The following is a 17,972-nucleotide window of genomic DNA, read 5'->3' as shown; positions in this document are numbered from 1 at the left end:
CTCTTCTCGCCCGCTCAGCATCAAACACATGGAGTTCCTCATCTGTATGCTCCGGCTCAAACAGGTATGGCTCTGGGTCTGTGTCCGCTACAAGAAACTCTTCAAAATCGCGTTCAAAGTCGTCCATTGCAGCTACTATAGTCCGGAGATATTGCTAGGCTAAATAAACAGCTGAGCTCTGTTTACCGGCTACGCTGTCAGTCAGTGTGCGGGAGATTGGTGGAGTAGAGGGGGGAGGGGGGTCCCCACTCAGTATGGTAAACGAGTATGTGTGTAAAGTTATGGAGTGTGTCTGTTACACTAGAAGAGTCAGAGTTTGGGACGGAGTGGAGTGTTACCGGAGTTTCTGGAGTGCTCAAATAAACGGGCCTTTTTCCCGAACGCTCCTCTGGTCTCCTGCTCGTGAGGGATTCATTACAATATCGTAACATGGTTTAGATTTCTAAATAAACATTCACCTCGTCGCTAGATAGACCTACTCCTGAAAAAGTCGTGCGCAAGGCTTTTTGTCCCTAGGAGGCCACCGTCATTTACCCGACGGGAGGGGTGAGCGAGTGAGCCCTGCAATCTAGAATTTGACCACTGATGTCACTGTTTTCAACCCATTTTACACACTGGCCCTTTAAGTGTCTTGAAACAAATTTCACCGCTGATTGTTTTCTTGATAGACTCTGATTTTTTATCTATTTATTATCACTAGTCTGTCTGACCAGTGCAGCCGGGAGTGCGGCCAGGAGTGGGGATTTCAGCACCATGGACAAGCGTCTCCTTTTAAATGTGTTTGCTGCTAGCGAAATTATACATAATAAATGAAGACAGTGACATATTTTCAATAAAAAACAATGAGTTGAACGTTCATTTCAAGCTTTTGTAGTACAACGAATTTCAGAATTGTGTGACTGCGGCCGGAGAGCAGGCGGCAGTGTTTGATGCAGGAAACTCGATATGGACTTAAAAATCAGTTTCGGAGTGGGGGGGTTTCGGAGTGGGGGTGGTTCGGAACGGCGGTGTTTCAGAATGGAGGGCTGTCCCCGGCTGGGCAGCGCGTCTGTGCTCTTCTAGAGCATCAAACCTTGATGAAGTGAAAGGAATAAAGATAAAGATAAAATGATAACCCTTTTGCTTTTATTATTATTATCTTATTATGCAAACTGAAGAATTAAATTTGTTTATTTGGGTGTTTTAGCTTTTTTCTCTGGAGCGGAAACTGACGCAAATGAGCTCATTAATCAATGAGGGGGAAAACAACATGATTCGACTATTAGTCGGCTAAAGGACAAATCTGTCAAATGCTGCTTGCCGTGCTGCTGTAGCTCAGTCGTAACTGTAACTGATGCTGAGACTCTACTGACTGCGTGACTGGTAGACAGCGGTGGGTGGCGCAACAGGCCAAAACACAAATTCAAAACATAAACATGATTTGCAGACTGCAAAAAATTTTTTTAGATGCAAATATTCTGGTTGTACTATTGTTGTCAGTGAGATCAGTATTTTATATGAACATTATTCCTTAGTCTCTGTGACATATTAGGATGATTTGACGACTATTTGCTTTATATTTCTTACATATAGCTCCTTTAAATGCAGTAGATTTGTGTTATGCAGACACAATGTAGCAAAATATTTTAAGCCAAATATGGGGAGTTTTGTCTGGGTGCAGTGGGATTCGAACCGCATCTCTCTGTGAAGGGCTTCTGGCCACTAAAAAAATCCTCTACACCTATCTTTAGAACGCTGGTCCTTCAGCTCTGAAACAGCAACGGCTGTCGGTTGGTCAACGGAGATAACATTAAACCTATCAGTCTGAAAGAAGCCACGGAGCTTGTGGCTCGTTACGTGGTCGAAGAAATGTTGCCGTTGTCTACGGTGGAGTCTGAATAGGTGGAGTAGGACTCGCTGACAGACATATTTCAGACTGAGGACTTGCATTATGCCTGGTACACGCTACACGCTGGTACTCACCAATTATCCCCGGTCATCGGGTTATTCTTGTCCTATTTTTATTTTACTATTATTTGAGTCACTGTGTCTGTTCATGTGCCAGCCGACATGTTGTTGTAGTCACCTAAAAGTGTCAGCAGATGGCAGGAGCTACATTTGAAGCGCCACACGTAAACTGTCAAGCTACTGTATCTTCCACAGGAAGTTCTGACAAATGTTTCAGAATAAAAGCCTATTTAGAAAATGGAGGGATTCTCTCAGCCGAGGTTATAAGGGGCTTTTAATTTGAAACAAGTGTTGAGTTTGAAATGACGGTGCGATATGTTAACTTTACAAAGACAACGGAGCGGATAAAAAGTAAATATATAAACACACAGAGGGATTAATAAATAACGGACCGTCTATAATGTAGTTTGTTTCAAATGAAGCTGGGAGCCTCTGCAGTTGTGGTGAGTAAAAGCCCCGCCGCTATTTGTTAATGTTATTACTTTATGTCCGACCGTGAGGATGTACCATTGTTTGCTAGCTTGATGCTAATGACAGTAACGTTAACTCAGCGGGTTGACAAAGTGCCCCTGCTGTTTCACACCATCATTTCCCCCTTTTACTCTGTGTGGTAACATCCCTAGAGGAAATATTAAAAATGCTGGGGTGTTGCTGTCATGCAGTTGTCTATGGCAGCAGATCGTTCTGTGTCTCTACTGGTCAAAGTGACGGCTGTGATGGGAGAATTGGATCTCAGTGAAGGGCAAGTGGTCCATAACTTTAATTTTGGAGACCAAAAAAATGTAGGCTTAGCGCCCTGTGGTCCATTGCCCAATAGGAAATGTAGAATACTCAAAAGTACGTTAAAAGTGCTTGAGTTACTTTTCTCAGGGAGTAATGTTGGAAGTACTTTTAAAGTAACTGAGTTACTTTACTCAGAGATTAACACAGTAAAGTAACTGGTTACTTTTTTAAAAAAGTAATTCAGTAACGTACTTTGATTACTTTTAAAGTAACCCTTACCCAACACTGCAGACATGAGCCACTACTTCTACTACAGGAAGCTGAGAACAGACCAGTTTTTAGTGGACCTTTCAGTTACGTCGCAGCAGTGTGCGCACACTGGTGGCAGATAAACAGCAGACACTGATAAGAAACATTTGAGATACCCAGAATAAAATGTCTTCTTGTGCCGCTGGATGTCATAACAAGTTCAATTTTTATCTTAAACTGTCGCTGAGGACGCTGTTTGAAGCTAAACGAAGACCTTTATGGTTGCTAGAATTTGATGTCAACAAAAAATCTGCATAATATTGACACATGTAATTCATAAGGCCCCACAGTTACAGTATGAGATAATATTCAGGCCTGTATTTATGTTCACCCAGTGGCAGCAGTATTTAGATTGTTTTAAAATACATTAAAGAATGAAAAGAAGTTCATACTAACAGAGCCATGAGGTGTAGTTTGCCATCAGTCAACAGCTGTTTGACTTATGTCTTATAGAGCTTCGTTTTATATCCTTGTCACTACTAAGCAAACCATATAAAAAGTAAAACAGTAAAACTGTCTGTAAATAGAGTTCCAGATCAAGACGTTATAGCAGCAGGGAGAAGATTATCACTAGTACATGAGTTTGAATATCTGGGTGTAGTAATAGATTCACAGCTGACATTCAGAACACGAGTTCTGGGGGGTGGGGGTTATAATTTAAGAGGAGAATTTAATTTAAAACATGTCTTAAAACAACTAAGAAGAATCTGTGCATTACAGTGTGTGGGGCAAATAAAAAAGGATGTGCCTCCCCGTCGGGGAATCGAACCCCGGTCTCCCGCGTGACAGGCGGGGATACTCACCACTATACTAACGAGGAATGCGACAAGTACTACACCTGCAGTACCCTTTTTGACCATTATATAGACTCAGTGGACCATTGGCGCTGTTGCACTGGTTCAACAGTGAGAAAAAGAGGTCGGGAAGGATTCTATAAAATGACGTTGTGACAGTGTCATTGTCTGTCCATTTCAAAATAAAGGCGGAAACACATTAACAATAACCGTTTGTAGTTTGATTTGCTGTCACTAAAACGATATGTTTCCGCCCGGTTTCGAACCGGGGACCTTTCGCGTGTGAGGCGAACGTGATAACCACTACACTACGGAAACTACCATGAAATCACAAAATGAATAAAAACACTTATTTCACTTATTGTGAAGACATGGCTCTACATGAAGACTGGATGTCCGTTAAAATACTCAGTCACGTTATAATTCGTGTTAGTGGCGACCACAAACCGAAACCGAAAAGAACTAGCCTGTGGGAAAATGTCTTCCCTCTCCTACCAAGAAGAACCTTTGATAGAATGAGTCATGATGACATAATGAAATTAGTTTCCGTAGTGTAGTGGTTATCACGTTCGCCTAACACGCGAAAGGTCCCCGGTTCGAAACCGGGCGGAAACAGTATTTTCATACCGGCGGAAACGTCTGTAGGCATATTTGATAACGTCATAACGTTACTTTGACGCTTCTGAATAAGGCGGATCAGAGTAAATGCTAGAAATACTGTTTCCGCCCGGTTTCGAACCGTGGACCTTTCGCGTGAGGCGAACGTGATAACCACTACACTACGGAAACTCGTGCACGGTGGCACGTGAGCGCGAGCGCGGAGGGATATTTAACATAGATGTAATTGGGTTTGTGAAGTTTTGCTCGGTTAAATGTTATCTGCAACACATTAAACGGACAAACTTCGACGAGGCGAAGCAGCGACAGTCGCGCAGCAGCAGAACATCAGTCCAAAAGCAGATGGAAGTTGGTGTAACAGGTAAAATGTGCGTACCAAACACTCACCGGTTTATAGTTCGGTCTCCTTCCGTTAACATGGTTTGTGACGGTGACTCAGGTCCACTGAAAGTTCAACAATCACGGCTGCAGAATGATCCACGAGCCGCACTGTCCGCCTCAGTGCTGCAGACATTTTCAGCAGTACACAGACCAATGCACTGATTCAGAGTCAGTCCTTATGGACCCGTCCACGCCCTCGCGACGACGCGCATGCGTCCTTTTGGACAGGTAAGAGCGTCTCCTGACTCTCCTATTGGTCAGAAATGCTGGTTAAACGTGTTTTTGTTCTTCTCTGTATATATATCTACTTCACTGGCGGCCAAACTTTGTCCTGAAAGCAAATGTGTTTCTGAAGATGGTGAAGGCGTCGCCCGCTTAACTCAGCTTCTGATTGGCCGATCCTATTCTTATCCTAACTAGGACCCTATAATAACAACCAAACCAACGAAGGCGGCAGGTAGAAACCAATCAGAGGGAGAGTGGGTGGGGTACTTTTCTAAATATTAGCAACAGTTTTACTCATATTCAGGCTTCCCTCACATTTTCATGGGCAAAATTTCAAAACTTTGCCATGACTTTCAAGGAGCTGTAATGACTTACTTTTTTTTTTCTTGCCCGACTTACCTGTCACTGTAATTTCAGCTAGCTGGTATGAACATATAAAAACGTAGCCTACGTGAAACAACCGTCACACATCAACACATATTAGATCTACGTTACGTCTGCAGCTGCACAACATAAATTTGCGATTTATTTAACAACTGCGTTGTGTCAACGGACTACTGTAACGATGTCATGAAGCACAACATGACTTTTCCAGGTTCTCCATGACCCTGCATGTTCATATCAGCCACTCAAATGTTTCATGATTTATTTTCCTCTGTCAACACTGTACCGAGTAAAGACAGTCACACTGACACTTTCAACATGTTTTATTAAAACAACACACTGAATTCTGAAGATTCAAACACACAAAATCAAAACTTAACAAATGAAACAATTATTAATAAACATTCTTAAATGTCTGGATTGGTACTCCTCTACTGTTTATCATTATAATGTGAATAACGTTTGGTTTTGGTTTAAACAAAATACCCCAGTACCAAAACATTTATATAAAAAAATAAATGTAAAGAATAAACAAACTGAAACTAAAGTGCAAAGTAGAGATCTGGAGAGGTCAGGACCAGTCCAGGTGTTTCACGTATTAAAGACAGCTGTAAAGAAAACTTTAACTCTTTGGATAATTCAGCTCCTGGTAAAAACGAACCTGAACATCTTGTTTTTTATTTATTAGAGCTGAGCATACGTTAGCTGCAGATCGGCTCCAGTCCCTACTTTGCCAAACTTCACTGGAAAAACACAGATTTTTAACTTGAAATGTCTTTTTTCATGTTTTTACTGGTTTTAATCAGCTGGTCTGTTTGTTTTAGAGAAGAAGAGACCTCTACTGATAATTCAGCTGCTGGTTAAAACGACCTGAACATCTGTATTTTACATTATTAGGGGAAACAGCTGAGCATACCTTAGCTGCAGACTGGCTCCAGCCCCTGCTGTGCCAAATAGCATCGCAAAAACACAATCAGTGTTTTTACTGGTTTAAATCAGTGGGTCTGTTTGTTTTGGGAAGGAGGAGACCTCTGTGGTTATTTCAGCTCCCGGTAAAAATGGACTTAACATCTGGATAAGTTATTCGAGGAACCAGCCCAACATACGTTAGCTGCAGATCAGCTCCAGCCCCTACTGTGCCAAACTTAACTGAAGAAACACTGATTTTTAACGTGAAACGTCTGCATTCAGTGTTTCTACTGGTTTAAATCAGCTGGTCTGTTTGTTTTGGAGAGGAAGAGACCTCTGTGGATAATTTGGCTCCTGGTAAAAACCTCCTGAACAATGAACACTGAGGAAATTCTTACCAGGAGAAGTTTCAGCTGGTTGCAATCTGTAATTCCTCTGCAATGCTTTTCTTACCTTAATATGGTCATATTCAGGATGAGACTTCCAGTATGACAGGGAACCGGGTGTGCATGTAAAAGATGTGATGTGAGGTGGGTTGGTTTTGGTGGATTCACAGTCGCCTCCCCTTCTGTGCGACCCATCTGTCCCATTCAGTCTTATAGAATTCGGACAGTTGGAACTCCCTCCAGCTAATCTCTTTCACCATGCCGTGCTCCTTGTACAGGGAGAACACTCTGGAGGGGCAGTAGATGTATTTGCCCGGCACCCCGGGGAAGCCGGTGTGGATATGAGGGCTGTCAGGGCCCTGCTTTAGAGGCCGGTGACAGAACCTGCACTGGCGACCTTTTGGCAGCTGCACAGCGGCCCTCCTCTTTGCCCTCTCCTCTGCCACCTTCCTCCACTCAGCCGACCTTCGTTTGGCGGCCTCCAGCTCCCGCTCAAAGAACGGAGATGCTGCAAAGTCCTGGAACGTCATCCGAGGGTCTGTGAGGCCTTCAGCTGCGTACATGTTAAACACCTTCGTGGAGCAGTAGAAGTACTTTACTGTTTTTGACTGGTAAAAAAAATGAACAGAAGAGCCATTTGCAAGATACCTGCGGAGCATGAGAAATGACACAGGTATCAATAAATAAATAAATGTATAAATAAATAAATAAATACAGTAATAAATAAATAAATGCTGAAAAATGATGGAAATAAATGTATAAAAAATTGGAAAAATTAAATGTATAAATAAATTCAGGAATAACTGAATAAATACACAAATAAAGAAAAAAATATTGAAACAAATCTATATATATATGGAAATAAATAAATAAAAACATAACTATACTGAGGTTAAGATCCCAAAAAGTCATGAATATACAGACACAGATATACAAAAATGAATAAATGTCTGTGTACAAAAATGTTGAAATTAATATCAAACATTTATGTATATCCTTTTAAATCACCAAATTTTAATTATTTATTTTAGTATTTATTCTTTTAGTATTAGTCCCTGTATAAATTTATTTATATATTATTTATACATGTATTTGTTTGTTTGGATATTTATCTTAGCATTTATTCTTTTATTTATTCATATTTATTATTTATGTATTTATTTATACTTTTTTTTATTAATTTAGTATTTATTCTTTTACTTCTTTTTTTTTCATATGTGTATGTGTTTATCTCTGTATTTACTTATTTATTTATTTATAATTATCTATATATTTTTTTATACATGTATTTATCTTAGCATTTATTTTGTTATTCATTTTTATATTTATTGATATTTAGTCATTTTTTGTTTCTCCATAATTACCTTGATTTTGGCTGACCGCAGGCTAAACACTTCTTGGTCATCTTCTTCTTCTGTTGTTGTTGTTCTTGTTGTTGTTGTTCTTGTTGTTGTTCTTGTTGTTCCGGGATCTCGATCACAATCGTCTCCACTGCGGCCCGGCTCAGTGACTCCTCCTGGGGTGGAGCCACAGGTGGAGTCAGGGCTGTGACGGACGTGGTGCAGGATGACAGCAGGATCCTGCAGGTGTGATGCGACCTCGGTGGACGGACGGGGCAGTCGGGCAGGTCGTGTGGACAAACGGACGCTCCACACCAGCCGTCAGCTTCAGAGTATCCACCAAATGGAGGCGGAGCCTGTGTGAGGACCGCTGCCTCCCTGACGTTCTGCACACTCAGCAGGTAGGCCAGGTGAGCTCGCTCATATTTAAGATGGAGCGCCTCCGTCAGTTGCTTGGACATGTCCTCTGGCGATCTGCCACTGCGTCTCATCTCGTCCATCACAGACTTGCAGACGGCGTGTTTGTGAGTCAGGAGAGCCGGCACAATGCCGCTGAGGCGCTCCGGTAGCTTCTCCAGCCACCGCGGCTCGTCGGCATGCCAACACTTGTGACAAGCCCCACAGGTGAGCCGCGAGGCTAAAATATAGTACTGTCCACTGGTGCCGATGATGACTCTGGGCCGTCCGACGCTAGAGAAGGCTACCTGAGGGTTGGGACAGCCGTGAAGACAGGGCAGGATGTAGCCGTTCCTCAGCCTCTCCATCACGCTGTGCTCCGGCTTCCAGATGAAAAACGGATGAAGCTGAAAGTGCTTTGGCGAGGGCGGCTTGGAGTCGATGAGCTCAGGCTGAGGTGGATGGCGCCACAGGGACAGCATGTTCATGAAGTGACATACCGGACGTGACCCCGGCCACAGCCCCAACGCCACCATCTCAGTCTGCATCCACACCCTCTGCTGCTGGGAGCAACTCCACCGCCCAACCTCACAGCTGACAGGAGCTGCATGACACAGACAAACAGGAAGTGCACATTACCATAGTGCCATATCGCCCGCCCCTACCAGGGGCCTCATTTATAAAACTCTGTGGAGAATCATAACTGTTATATCGCGGGCAACTGGACTTGCTTTAGTTACTTGAAGACGTTTAACCTCTCATCCAAGACGCTTCTTCAGTTCTAACAGACTGGTGTGAAGTTGCAGGCTTTAAACTCTGTGTTGGTGTGAACCCTTACAGAGTCGTTGAGGTCACAAGTGAGTCGTTGACCCACCTGGCCATCATGTGTGTTGTTAGGGTGGGTCAACAACTCTGAAACTAAAAGGGGATTTATGGTTGTGCGCAGAGCCTACACATGTAGCCTACACCGTTGTGAGCATTTATACTTGTGTGGTGGTGTGTCTGTGTCACTCTGCAGTTACACCTCCAAAACACTAGTTGGCAGCGGAGGTTTCTGTGAAGTGCTGTAAAGTTTAGTGGATTCAAAACACACAAACACACATTAAACATGGCTTAAAGAGCTATATGTAAGAAATCTAAAGCAAATAGTCGTAAAATCCTCCTAATATGTCACAGAGNCACGGCAGCCGCCCGTGGGCAAACAAATCAGTCTCCAGCGTGCCGCTGTCCAGCAACCTCGAATCTTTAGGGGAGGGGGGGCGGACACGACTCGCGGCAGTATTTTGAATTTGAGTGCAGTAACCGTTTTGGCCACATTCTTACATACAGCGCCTTTAATAGAGACAATTTCAAACACAAGTACACAAATCAGCTTCACTATAACTCGCAGCATTCACGGACAAACACTTGTCTTTATCTGGACACATTTTACCCACAAATACAACATGCTAACGTTATTAGCATAAGCCTATGGCATTTTACATTGCATAAATTAGCCTAGCGGATAGTGATCTTTACATCTTCTCATATAAAACCAGGGACAACAGCAATATTTAACAAAGGTAAAGGCACACAATTTGGCTCCATTACAACTCACAACATTCACAGACAAAACAACTGTCTTATACTAAACACATTTTCCAAACAAATACAAAATGCTAACGTTATTAGCATAAGCCTATGGCATTTTACATTGTATAAATTAGCCTAGAGATTAGTGGAGATTTCCTCTGCTCGTATGAAGCCAGGATAAATCACACATAAGACTTAAAATGCTATTTTTGTGGAGGTTTTATTGTCTTCACAATTTATTGTTTCTTATCTGTGAAATTAAAGTAAATAAAAGCTTTGTTTACCCTGAGGGAAATGGTGTCAATATATAGTGACAGACTGGAGGTCTGCGTCACCGCAACGCGTAGTTACAATTCTGGGGAGGTGCATGTTAGGCTACGGCATAGGCTACGGCATAGGTTACGGCGTAGGCTCTACATGGACGTGGAGCCTACGCCGTAACCTACGGCATCGATTCAACGCAGAACTCTAAAATGCGTTTCAGAGCTCACATGCCCTGTAAAGAGCGGAGACGAGGGGCACGTTGGTTTGTTATTTTATTTATTCACAGAACAGGGTTTTCCAGTTGTGTATGAAGTTGATTTAAATAACTCATTCACGATTTTAAGAACCATAATCTGGAGCTTCCATCTGCTAAATGCCAACTAATTTATCTAAATGTGTTTTATTTCTAATCTCATGTCATGTTTAATTTACATGTTTCAATGGCATCTATGTCTTGTGAACAGAGCACAATATGAAATTTAACATTTCTAACAATGACAAGCAAAATTTATGTGCAGTGTCTTATTTACACGAGCACTATGAGCAGTCAGAGGCAGGTGCAGATTCTGTTCGTACCTACGAAGAGATCGAAGCTACTAACACACGTTGATGAATGCAAGAATACACTTAAATTTCCTTCTGCAAACCATTTACACACAAATTTGTTTTGCTCACGTTTCATGACCCAGTGTCCCTAACTAGAGTCAGTGTTTGGTTTGTCTGTTCAGGACTACTGTAGAGACAAGGTGATCTCTGTAGACAAGTACCTGCTCCCTATGTAGATATAAACGTTGATGATGGTGATGATGGTTACTTTCAGGTGATTATACATTAAATAAAACAGACTTTATATCATATTCCATTTCTGCCAATATTACCATAAATCCAACCCAGTATGTTCGGTGTGATCAGAGCGTGACAACGTTAGGACACGTTATTAGGACCACATATTACCAGAGGGAATTATTTTCACTGTATATTTTGACCGCAGAGATTTTAACATGTCAGACTTCAACAGATTTTTTCCAGGTCGAAGACTAGAAACCTGACTGCTGCTATAAGAAGACGACATACTTTGTGTCACCATGTTAGGCGTGTGCTCTTCTATCCTGAGCTGAGGGGTGATGGTGAGCAGCTGAGGAGGGACCGGCAGTGGAGCCTTCACTGTGGGATTAAAAGAAAAACAGTTTGAATTTCATTCAGGAGGATTTAAAAATTTAAAGTGAGAAGAAAACAAATGTAATAACCTTTCACAGAAGCAACAATCACGTTGATGTCGGGGTCGTCGGGTTGTCTGGTCTGGAAACAGCAGCCGGTGGCTTCGACCTGTCGGCTGGAAAAACAAGTCACGATCAGAGTTTGTTAATGTTTCACAGTCTTTAGCTGCGGTCTCTCTCGTCTCTGCTGCTCCACACTGAAAACACCTACTATCACTAAACTGGAGCAAGTCAGTGTTTTGAAGTGTTTGGGAACAGGTAACACACACCACCTCTCAATCAAAGGTGTGGCACATTAACCTGCAGTGCATCTAAGCTGTGTTATTAACAGGCCCCATCCTTTAAAGACATCATGCATAACGGCTGACATGTTTTCAGTCCTTCAGTTAGTGGGAGAGTAAAAGAACACGAGGCCAGAACACGGCCAAAACAACAAAACAGGTGACAAAGAACACAGGTGGAGTAAAACCTGCAGGTGGAGCTGACAGAACAGCTGACATCAGACTTTTACTTACAGCAAGATTAAAAGAAACTCGATTTATTAAACAACATCCACCTACTGAGGTCAGCGCCTCCTTCACTCAGACACACACTCCATACACGTTAAGATTCCCTGCCATCACAGAAAGATTCACACATGACAGATTTTTCAAACTGAGGCAATCAATAAAGGTGGTCATTAGGGATGGGCAAATGATGAAAATTCATTATTCGATCAACAAAAAAATTAAGGAGCAATTATCAATTAATTGATAAGTGAATATTTCAAGAGAGAGAAAACAAAAGAGTGCAGTGCAGACTGTCACCGAAAGAGAGCGCAGCTGCCCCAGTTTTGAGCTTCAACCCCCCAGGCCAAAGAGGAAGAATGCAGCGCATGCCCAGTTCACCCCTGGGTTTTTACAACTTTTGCCAGCCAGGGGTTACAGGCTACAGTTTTCAGCGAAACCTCCGTCTTTCAATGGCGTAGTGTTTTCAGAGGCCTCGAGGGAAGCCACCAAGGCTTTGGAGAGCGATGAGAGCTTCCGTCTGTTTATGATTTTTTGCCTGGCATAGGTCTGGAGGGGGGTCTCATAGGCACGGCAGCTCGCCGGACCTGTAGCATTGTAGGTGAAACACTGCGACTATCAAGCAAAATTATTTGTGATCGATCAAAATCCTTAGCAATCAGTCATCGATAATCGAAAATTGATGCCCATCCCTAGTAGTCATTGATGATGACATTCCAGAAGACCTGAGGGGTGTGACAAATTCTGGACCGCATTCTGAAAGGCTGCAGGTCTCAGGCAAGACCCAAGTGCATTTCTATTGATGAGCAGATAATACTATTTACAGGAGCCTGTCCAAATCGACAATATCTCCCAATGAAGCCAAATCCAGCTGGCATTTGTTTGTGCTTCAGAGGAAGGCATCATGCTCGACTTTGAGTTATATCAGGATGCAGATGCACTGACTGCGCAGGTCCAGGAACCAGGGGAACTGGGTTTGGGGGGCTTGGTCATTGATCATCTCTCTGAAACTCTCCGTCCTGGTACAAAGATGGACTGCGACCGATTCTTCACATCCATCAAAGCTGTGAATCGAATGATGGAGAAGCAGGTGTACCTGACTGGTACAGTTATGAAGAATCGGGTTTCTGAAGCAGTACAGAAGCTGCCAAGTGACAAAACAATGAAACAGGATGGAAGAGGCCCCTCAGCACAAGTTACCACTGAAGACGGGAACAACAAAGCAGTATTGATGCTGTCTGTTGCTCATGATGCACAGCCTGAAGACACCTGCCAGCAATGGGACAAGAAACAGAAACGATATGTGACTATCAGACCACCAAGTGTTGTCCGTGAATACAGCAACAAGATGGGTGCGGATGACATCATAGACAGGATGATCAGTTACTACAGGATGAGCGTCTGTACCAAGAAGTGGACGCTTCGGATGCTCATGCACTTCACAGATGATGCTCTGGCCAACAGCTGGCTACTGTACCGCCAAGACCACACAGTACGCGGCACACCAAGAAAGGGCATCATGCAATTTCTTGAATTTTGAATGGAAGTGGCTGAGACATTCTTGGCCCAGCATAACAATGTACAGGAAGACAGTGCAGACCTCTCAGAACAGGAAGACAACACAGACCATTTGGAGCCAGAGAAAAAACATCCCGTGAAAGAAATGCCCCACATCTCCGTCCGCAGAAGGGCTAATGTACATCTTGCACTCAGGGAGGCCTAAGGAAGAATATTTGAAGCTTTGAGGATCTGATAAGTAAAGAACAGTCCCTAACTTCGTTTTAGATTCAGGACTGAGTATTGTCACAGTGTAGTGTTTGTACATTTACTGCAGTAAAGGATACTTACACCACCTCAAATAAACTTCTGTCTTACATGTAGGAGATAAAATAGACATATTGTATGCTGTAATATTTATTTACTAAATTAAAATATACAATCAGCTAACGTTAACGCTGACATGATGTTACATACAACCTTTATGTACCAACGTTAGCAACGTTAGCTAAGGACAAACCGAGTCAGAAGCTGTCAGAGCTAACACCACAAAACTTCAACTTTAAAACAGTTTTACAGTTTTAAAATCTCGCTTGTGGCCAAAACATATATTACAGTCTTAGTGATAAGAGCTGCCCTAGAGAATGAATGGAAACAGTTAAAGAGGATAAAAGTTTACTATTTCCGCCAACATGTCCAAGTCCCCGGTTCCAAACCGGGTGGTACCTTGTTTCTGTGCCGGTACAGACGTTTATTAAGGTTTTATTTTCACCTGAAGCTGAGCTTACTCACTTTATTAAAGTCCTAATGTGTTTTACTATTTCTGTCTTGACCAGATAAAATCTTCACTTCACAAAAGACTTCATTTTAGCTACGTATTTCTGCGCGTGCATGTCCCTAATGTGCATGGGTTTCCGTAGTGTAGTGGTTATCACGTTCGCCTAACACGCGAAAGGTCCCCGGTTCGAAACCGGGCAGAAACAGTATTTTGAAACCTTAAGGTCGCGGCCTCTGCCTCGGAATATACTGTAACAACAACTATATTTGACTTATACATTCACATCTAGGCTACGCTTGTGTACGCCTGCACGAGCTACAATGTGCATAAGTTTCCGTAGTGTAGTGGTTATCACGTTCGCCTCACACGCGAAAGGTCCCCGGTTCGAAACCGGGCGGAAACAGTATTTTCTGAGTTTGGTAGGTCGAGAGAAGAGAAATATTCAGAAGATGGGACGGAATGAAGAAACAGAAGTGAAGTAATGGTTGTCAGCTCAGTGTGAAGAGACAATAAAACCTCAACAAGGGACTGTTCATTATTTAAGAGAGGGCAGGAGATGCAAAATACGGGTGGCACATCAAATATTTTTTTAAGTGCTAGGAAAGAGCTCAGGTTTTTATTTGGGCTAAGGGGAGGGGCATACAAATTCAACAGTTGTATTTTTATTTTAAATACCATCTGAACACTAAAACCCACCAACAGGTTTGAAAGACATGTTTTCTTTAAAGGGGAACTAAACCCCCCTCTCTGGGCATTACTCCGCCCACAGCTTGATTTCAAAAAGTTCAGAAAAGATAGGCGGAGCTGAGGGAAGGAGAGGGGGGGGGGGGTGAGACAGGCGAGCGGCTGAGGAAGGGGGCGGAGTTAAGATTGTCCCTCGCTGCGGGGAGAGAGGTCCCTCTCCTCCGCTCCACACTTCGACTTATTTTCATTGTGCCGATGGTGGCTTGGAAAACCGCCCCTAACTGTGTCACATGGGCAGAAGGGAAGGCGGCCGGTTCTATTTCTCCCTCTCTGGGAGCCTGGGCTCAGAGCAGCAGCCCACCGCATCCATCCACCCCTCCCTCCCTCGCGGCCCGGCCGCACATACACCCCCCCGAGGCTCGGCTCTCTCTGCGGACAGAATGGTTTTATAGTAAGGGGAGGAGTAAAGGGAGGAGGGCAGGCTTTAGTGTGGACGGTTAGTGACGTCATTCGCCTCGAAAAAGAATCATTCGCCTCCAATGTAATGTAATGTAAATTCAAGTGTAGTAACCAGATTTCAAGCTGTAGAGGGCACTCCATACCACATTTTTAAAATAAAATGTAGATTTTCAACAGTTTGCACTAAACTGTCAAGATTTTGAGCAGGATCAGTCAGTAACACTACTATACAACCAGAAACAATGATTATCAGCTGAAAAAAATGGTTTTAGGGTTTAGTTACTCTTTAAAGGTCCCATATTGTGCTCATGTTTAGATTTATAATTGTATTCTGGGTTCCTACTAGGGACTGTTCTTTATTTGTTAGAGGAGGGGAGTGTCACAAAAAAACAACAAAAAAATGAAAAAAACAAACAAACACAAACCTGATATTAAAAAAATAGTGATATTTCATCAAAGTCTCCACTCTGTCATGAGTAGGCTGCAGACCCACACCCTCAGGCCCTCCTTCTGATTTCTGGGGACTTCAGCCATGCCTGTCCATCCACCACCCTGCCCACCTTCACCCAGTATGTTTCCTGCCACATCAGAGACAATAAATCACTGGATTTATTTTATGCCAACAACAAGGAGGCATACCATTCACCCCCCTGCCCCCTCTACGTCGACGCAGAGCCTACAGTGTAGGTAGAGCATCGATTCAATGAATTTAAAAAATCCCGCATTAGTGTTTAGATGGTATTTAAAACACAACATACAGCTGCTAGAATTTGTATGCTCGTCCCCTTAGCCCAAAGAAAAACCTAAGCCCTTCCCTAGTGCTTACAAAATGATTGAACAAGCCACCCTTATTTTGCATCTCCTGCCCTCTCTTAGATTATGAAGTCCCTTATTGTCTCTTCACACTGAGCTAACAACCATAACTAACCTGCTGTTTCTATATTCACAACCATCTTCGGAACATTTATTTACTCTCGACCTTCCAAACTCAGATAAGAGTTTCAGAAAATACTGTTTCCGCCCGGTTTCGAACCGGGGACCTTTCGCGTGTGAGGCGAACGTGATAACCACTACACTACGGAAACTCGTGCACAACCAAATCCGTGCGCGCGCAAACAAAGGTAGCCTTGATATGAATATGCAGGTCATTTTTTCTTTGTCGGTTTTTATCATCCAAATATTATACAAACAAGAACAAGGCCGTTAACTTATGACTTCAAAACACTACCGCCCGGTTTCGAACCAAGACCTTTCGCACATGAGGCGAACGGTATAACCACTACATCGAGGAAACTTGTGCACACGTGAGCGCGGAGATATATTCAACATAGATGTAATTAGGTTTGAGAAGTTTTGTTCGGTTAAATTTTATCTGTAACACATTTAACGAACAAACAAAACAAGGCAAAGCAGCGACAGTCGCGCAGCAGCAGAATTTGAGTTTGAAAAACATACAAAAGCAGCTGAAAGTTTGTGTAAGATGTAAAATGTGTGTATCAAACACTCACCGGTGTCTGAAGACGGTTTGTAGTTCGGACTCTTTCCGTTAAAATGGTTTATAACGGTGACTCAGTTCGACGGTGGCGTCCACAGAAAGTTCAACAAACACGGCAGCAGAATAATACACGATTCGCTTTGTCCTCTTCACCACTGCAAATGTCTTCACCAAAACACAGATCAATACACTGACCCACCAGGGTCAGTCACGGTTCACCTGTACAGGTGAGAGCGCCACCTGCTGCTCGTGATGGTCAGCACAGGTGTGAGCTGGAACTGAAGTCATTTATAAACCAAACAAAATGTCTCTAAACATAAAACTAAACCTTTTGTCGCTGTGACTCTTCTGATAAGGTTTGTTACTGTTTTTTTTTTGTTTTTTTTTGTTTGTTTTTTTTTTTACAGTTTTTACACATCTTTTATTTTTCACATGACACGCACACACACACTGTTCGACTGACATTTAACATCTTAACATCAGGGACGTGTTCAGGTACATCACTTCTGTTCTGCACTCAGTATTTCCATTTTCTTATTTTATTACTTCTATTTCACACCATCTCAGAGGGAAATATTGTACTTCTTTACTCTGCAGATTCAGATTATTAATACAAAGCAATGTCATTTATTCTCACTTATTATTCTCTCATTCTGAATGTGCATATTTATTTAACATATAATCCACATAACTGTAGGTGTTTATTTATTCTTATTCTTGTTTTTATTCTATTGATGTATATATTGCAGTGAACATTAAAGCATAATACATATTCTATATTTCTGAATGTAACATACTCATTTATAAAGTGTTTAATGTAGCATAGTGCACATATCTGTAATTTTTTTACACACCTACAGACTTAGCGCAGCAAACATATTTTTATTCTAAATATCTGTAGCATAATGCACATTTTTATTTCTACTGTATATTTACGTAGCCTACCTTTATTTCATACTCTCACTTCTCATAATCTCTGTTCTTTATAATGGAGTAACGTTACGAATCACAGTTTTCCTTCGAGGATCAATAAAGTATTCCTGATTCAGATTCTAATCGACGTAATTTGACAGTGTAATTATATTGTA

General features: G+C 42.4%; 1 protein-coding gene and 6 non-coding genes across 8 annotated transcripts; 3 read left to right on the top strand and 4 right to left on the bottom strand.

Annotated features, from left to right (window-relative positions):
- Positions 1 to 3,727: 3,727 nt before the first annotated feature.
- trnad-guc (transfer RNA aspartic acid (anticodon GUC)) lies at positions 3,728 to 3,799 on the bottom strand. Its single transcript has one exon. It is a non-coding gene; the product is annotated as a tRNA-Asp (tRNA).
- A 219-nt stretch (positions 3,800 to 4,018) lies between these two features.
- On the bottom strand, positions 4,019 to 4,091 carry trnav-cac (transfer RNA valine (anticodon CAC)). The gene has a single exon. It is a non-coding gene; the product is annotated as a tRNA-Val (tRNA).
- Positions 4,092 to 4,315: 224 nt separating this feature from the next.
- Positions 4,316 to 4,388, top strand: trnav-aac (transfer RNA valine (anticodon AAC)). The gene has a single exon. It is a non-coding gene; the product is annotated as a tRNA-Val (tRNA).
- A 1,362-nt stretch (positions 4,389 to 5,750) lies between these two features.
- Positions 5,751 to 17,055, bottom strand: LOC126388026 (uncharacterized). 2 transcript variants are annotated; one of them, XM_050040908.1, is made up of 5 exons: positions 16,898 to 17,055; positions 11,496 to 11,581; positions 11,323 to 11,412; positions 8,041 to 9,016; positions 5,751 to 7,324 (listed from the first exon to the last, which is right to left on the bottom strand). In XM_050040908.1, exons 3-5 carry the CDS (start codon positions 11,333 to 11,335, stop codon positions 6,841 to 6,843), a joined length of 1,473 nt encoding a protein of 490 aa, XP_049896865.1. In that variant the 5' UTR covers positions 11,336 to 11,412; positions 11,496 to 11,581; positions 16,898 to 17,055; the 3' UTR covers positions 5,751 to 6,840. The 2 variants fall into 2 exon arrangements, with proteins under 2 accessions (XP_049896865.1, XP_049896866.1); XM_050040909.1 differs by lacking the exon at positions 11,496 to 11,581.
- On the top strand, positions 14,379 to 14,451 carry trnav-aac (transfer RNA valine (anticodon AAC)). Its single transcript has one exon. It is a non-coding gene; the product is annotated as a tRNA-Val (tRNA).
- trnav-cac (transfer RNA valine (anticodon CAC)) lies at positions 14,577 to 14,649 on the top strand. The gene has a single exon. It is a non-coding gene; the product is annotated as a tRNA-Val (tRNA).
- Positions 16,402 to 16,474, bottom strand: trnav-cac (transfer RNA valine (anticodon CAC)). Its single transcript has one exon. It is a non-coding gene; the product is annotated as a tRNA-Val (tRNA).
- Positions 17,056 to 17,972: the final 917 nt, after the last annotated feature.

Source organism: Epinephelus moara, chromosome 3 (genome assembly GCF_006386435.1).
Source record: "Epinephelus moara isolate mb chromosome 3, YSFRI_EMoa_1.0, whole genome shotgun sequence".
NCBI lineage: Eukaryota > Metazoa > Chordata > Actinopteri > Perciformes > Serranidae > Epinephelus > Epinephelus moara.
This window is presented reverse-complemented; position numbering and strand designations above follow the sequence as displayed.

Bases quoted from the DNA above. Each gene is read 5' to 3' on its own strand.
- LOC126388026 (XM_050040908.1), bottom strand. The intron at 7,325-8,040 runs GTAATTATGGAG...CATGCTCCGCAG, and splicing joins TGCGGTCAGCCAAAATCAAG to GTATCTTGCAAATGGCTCTT.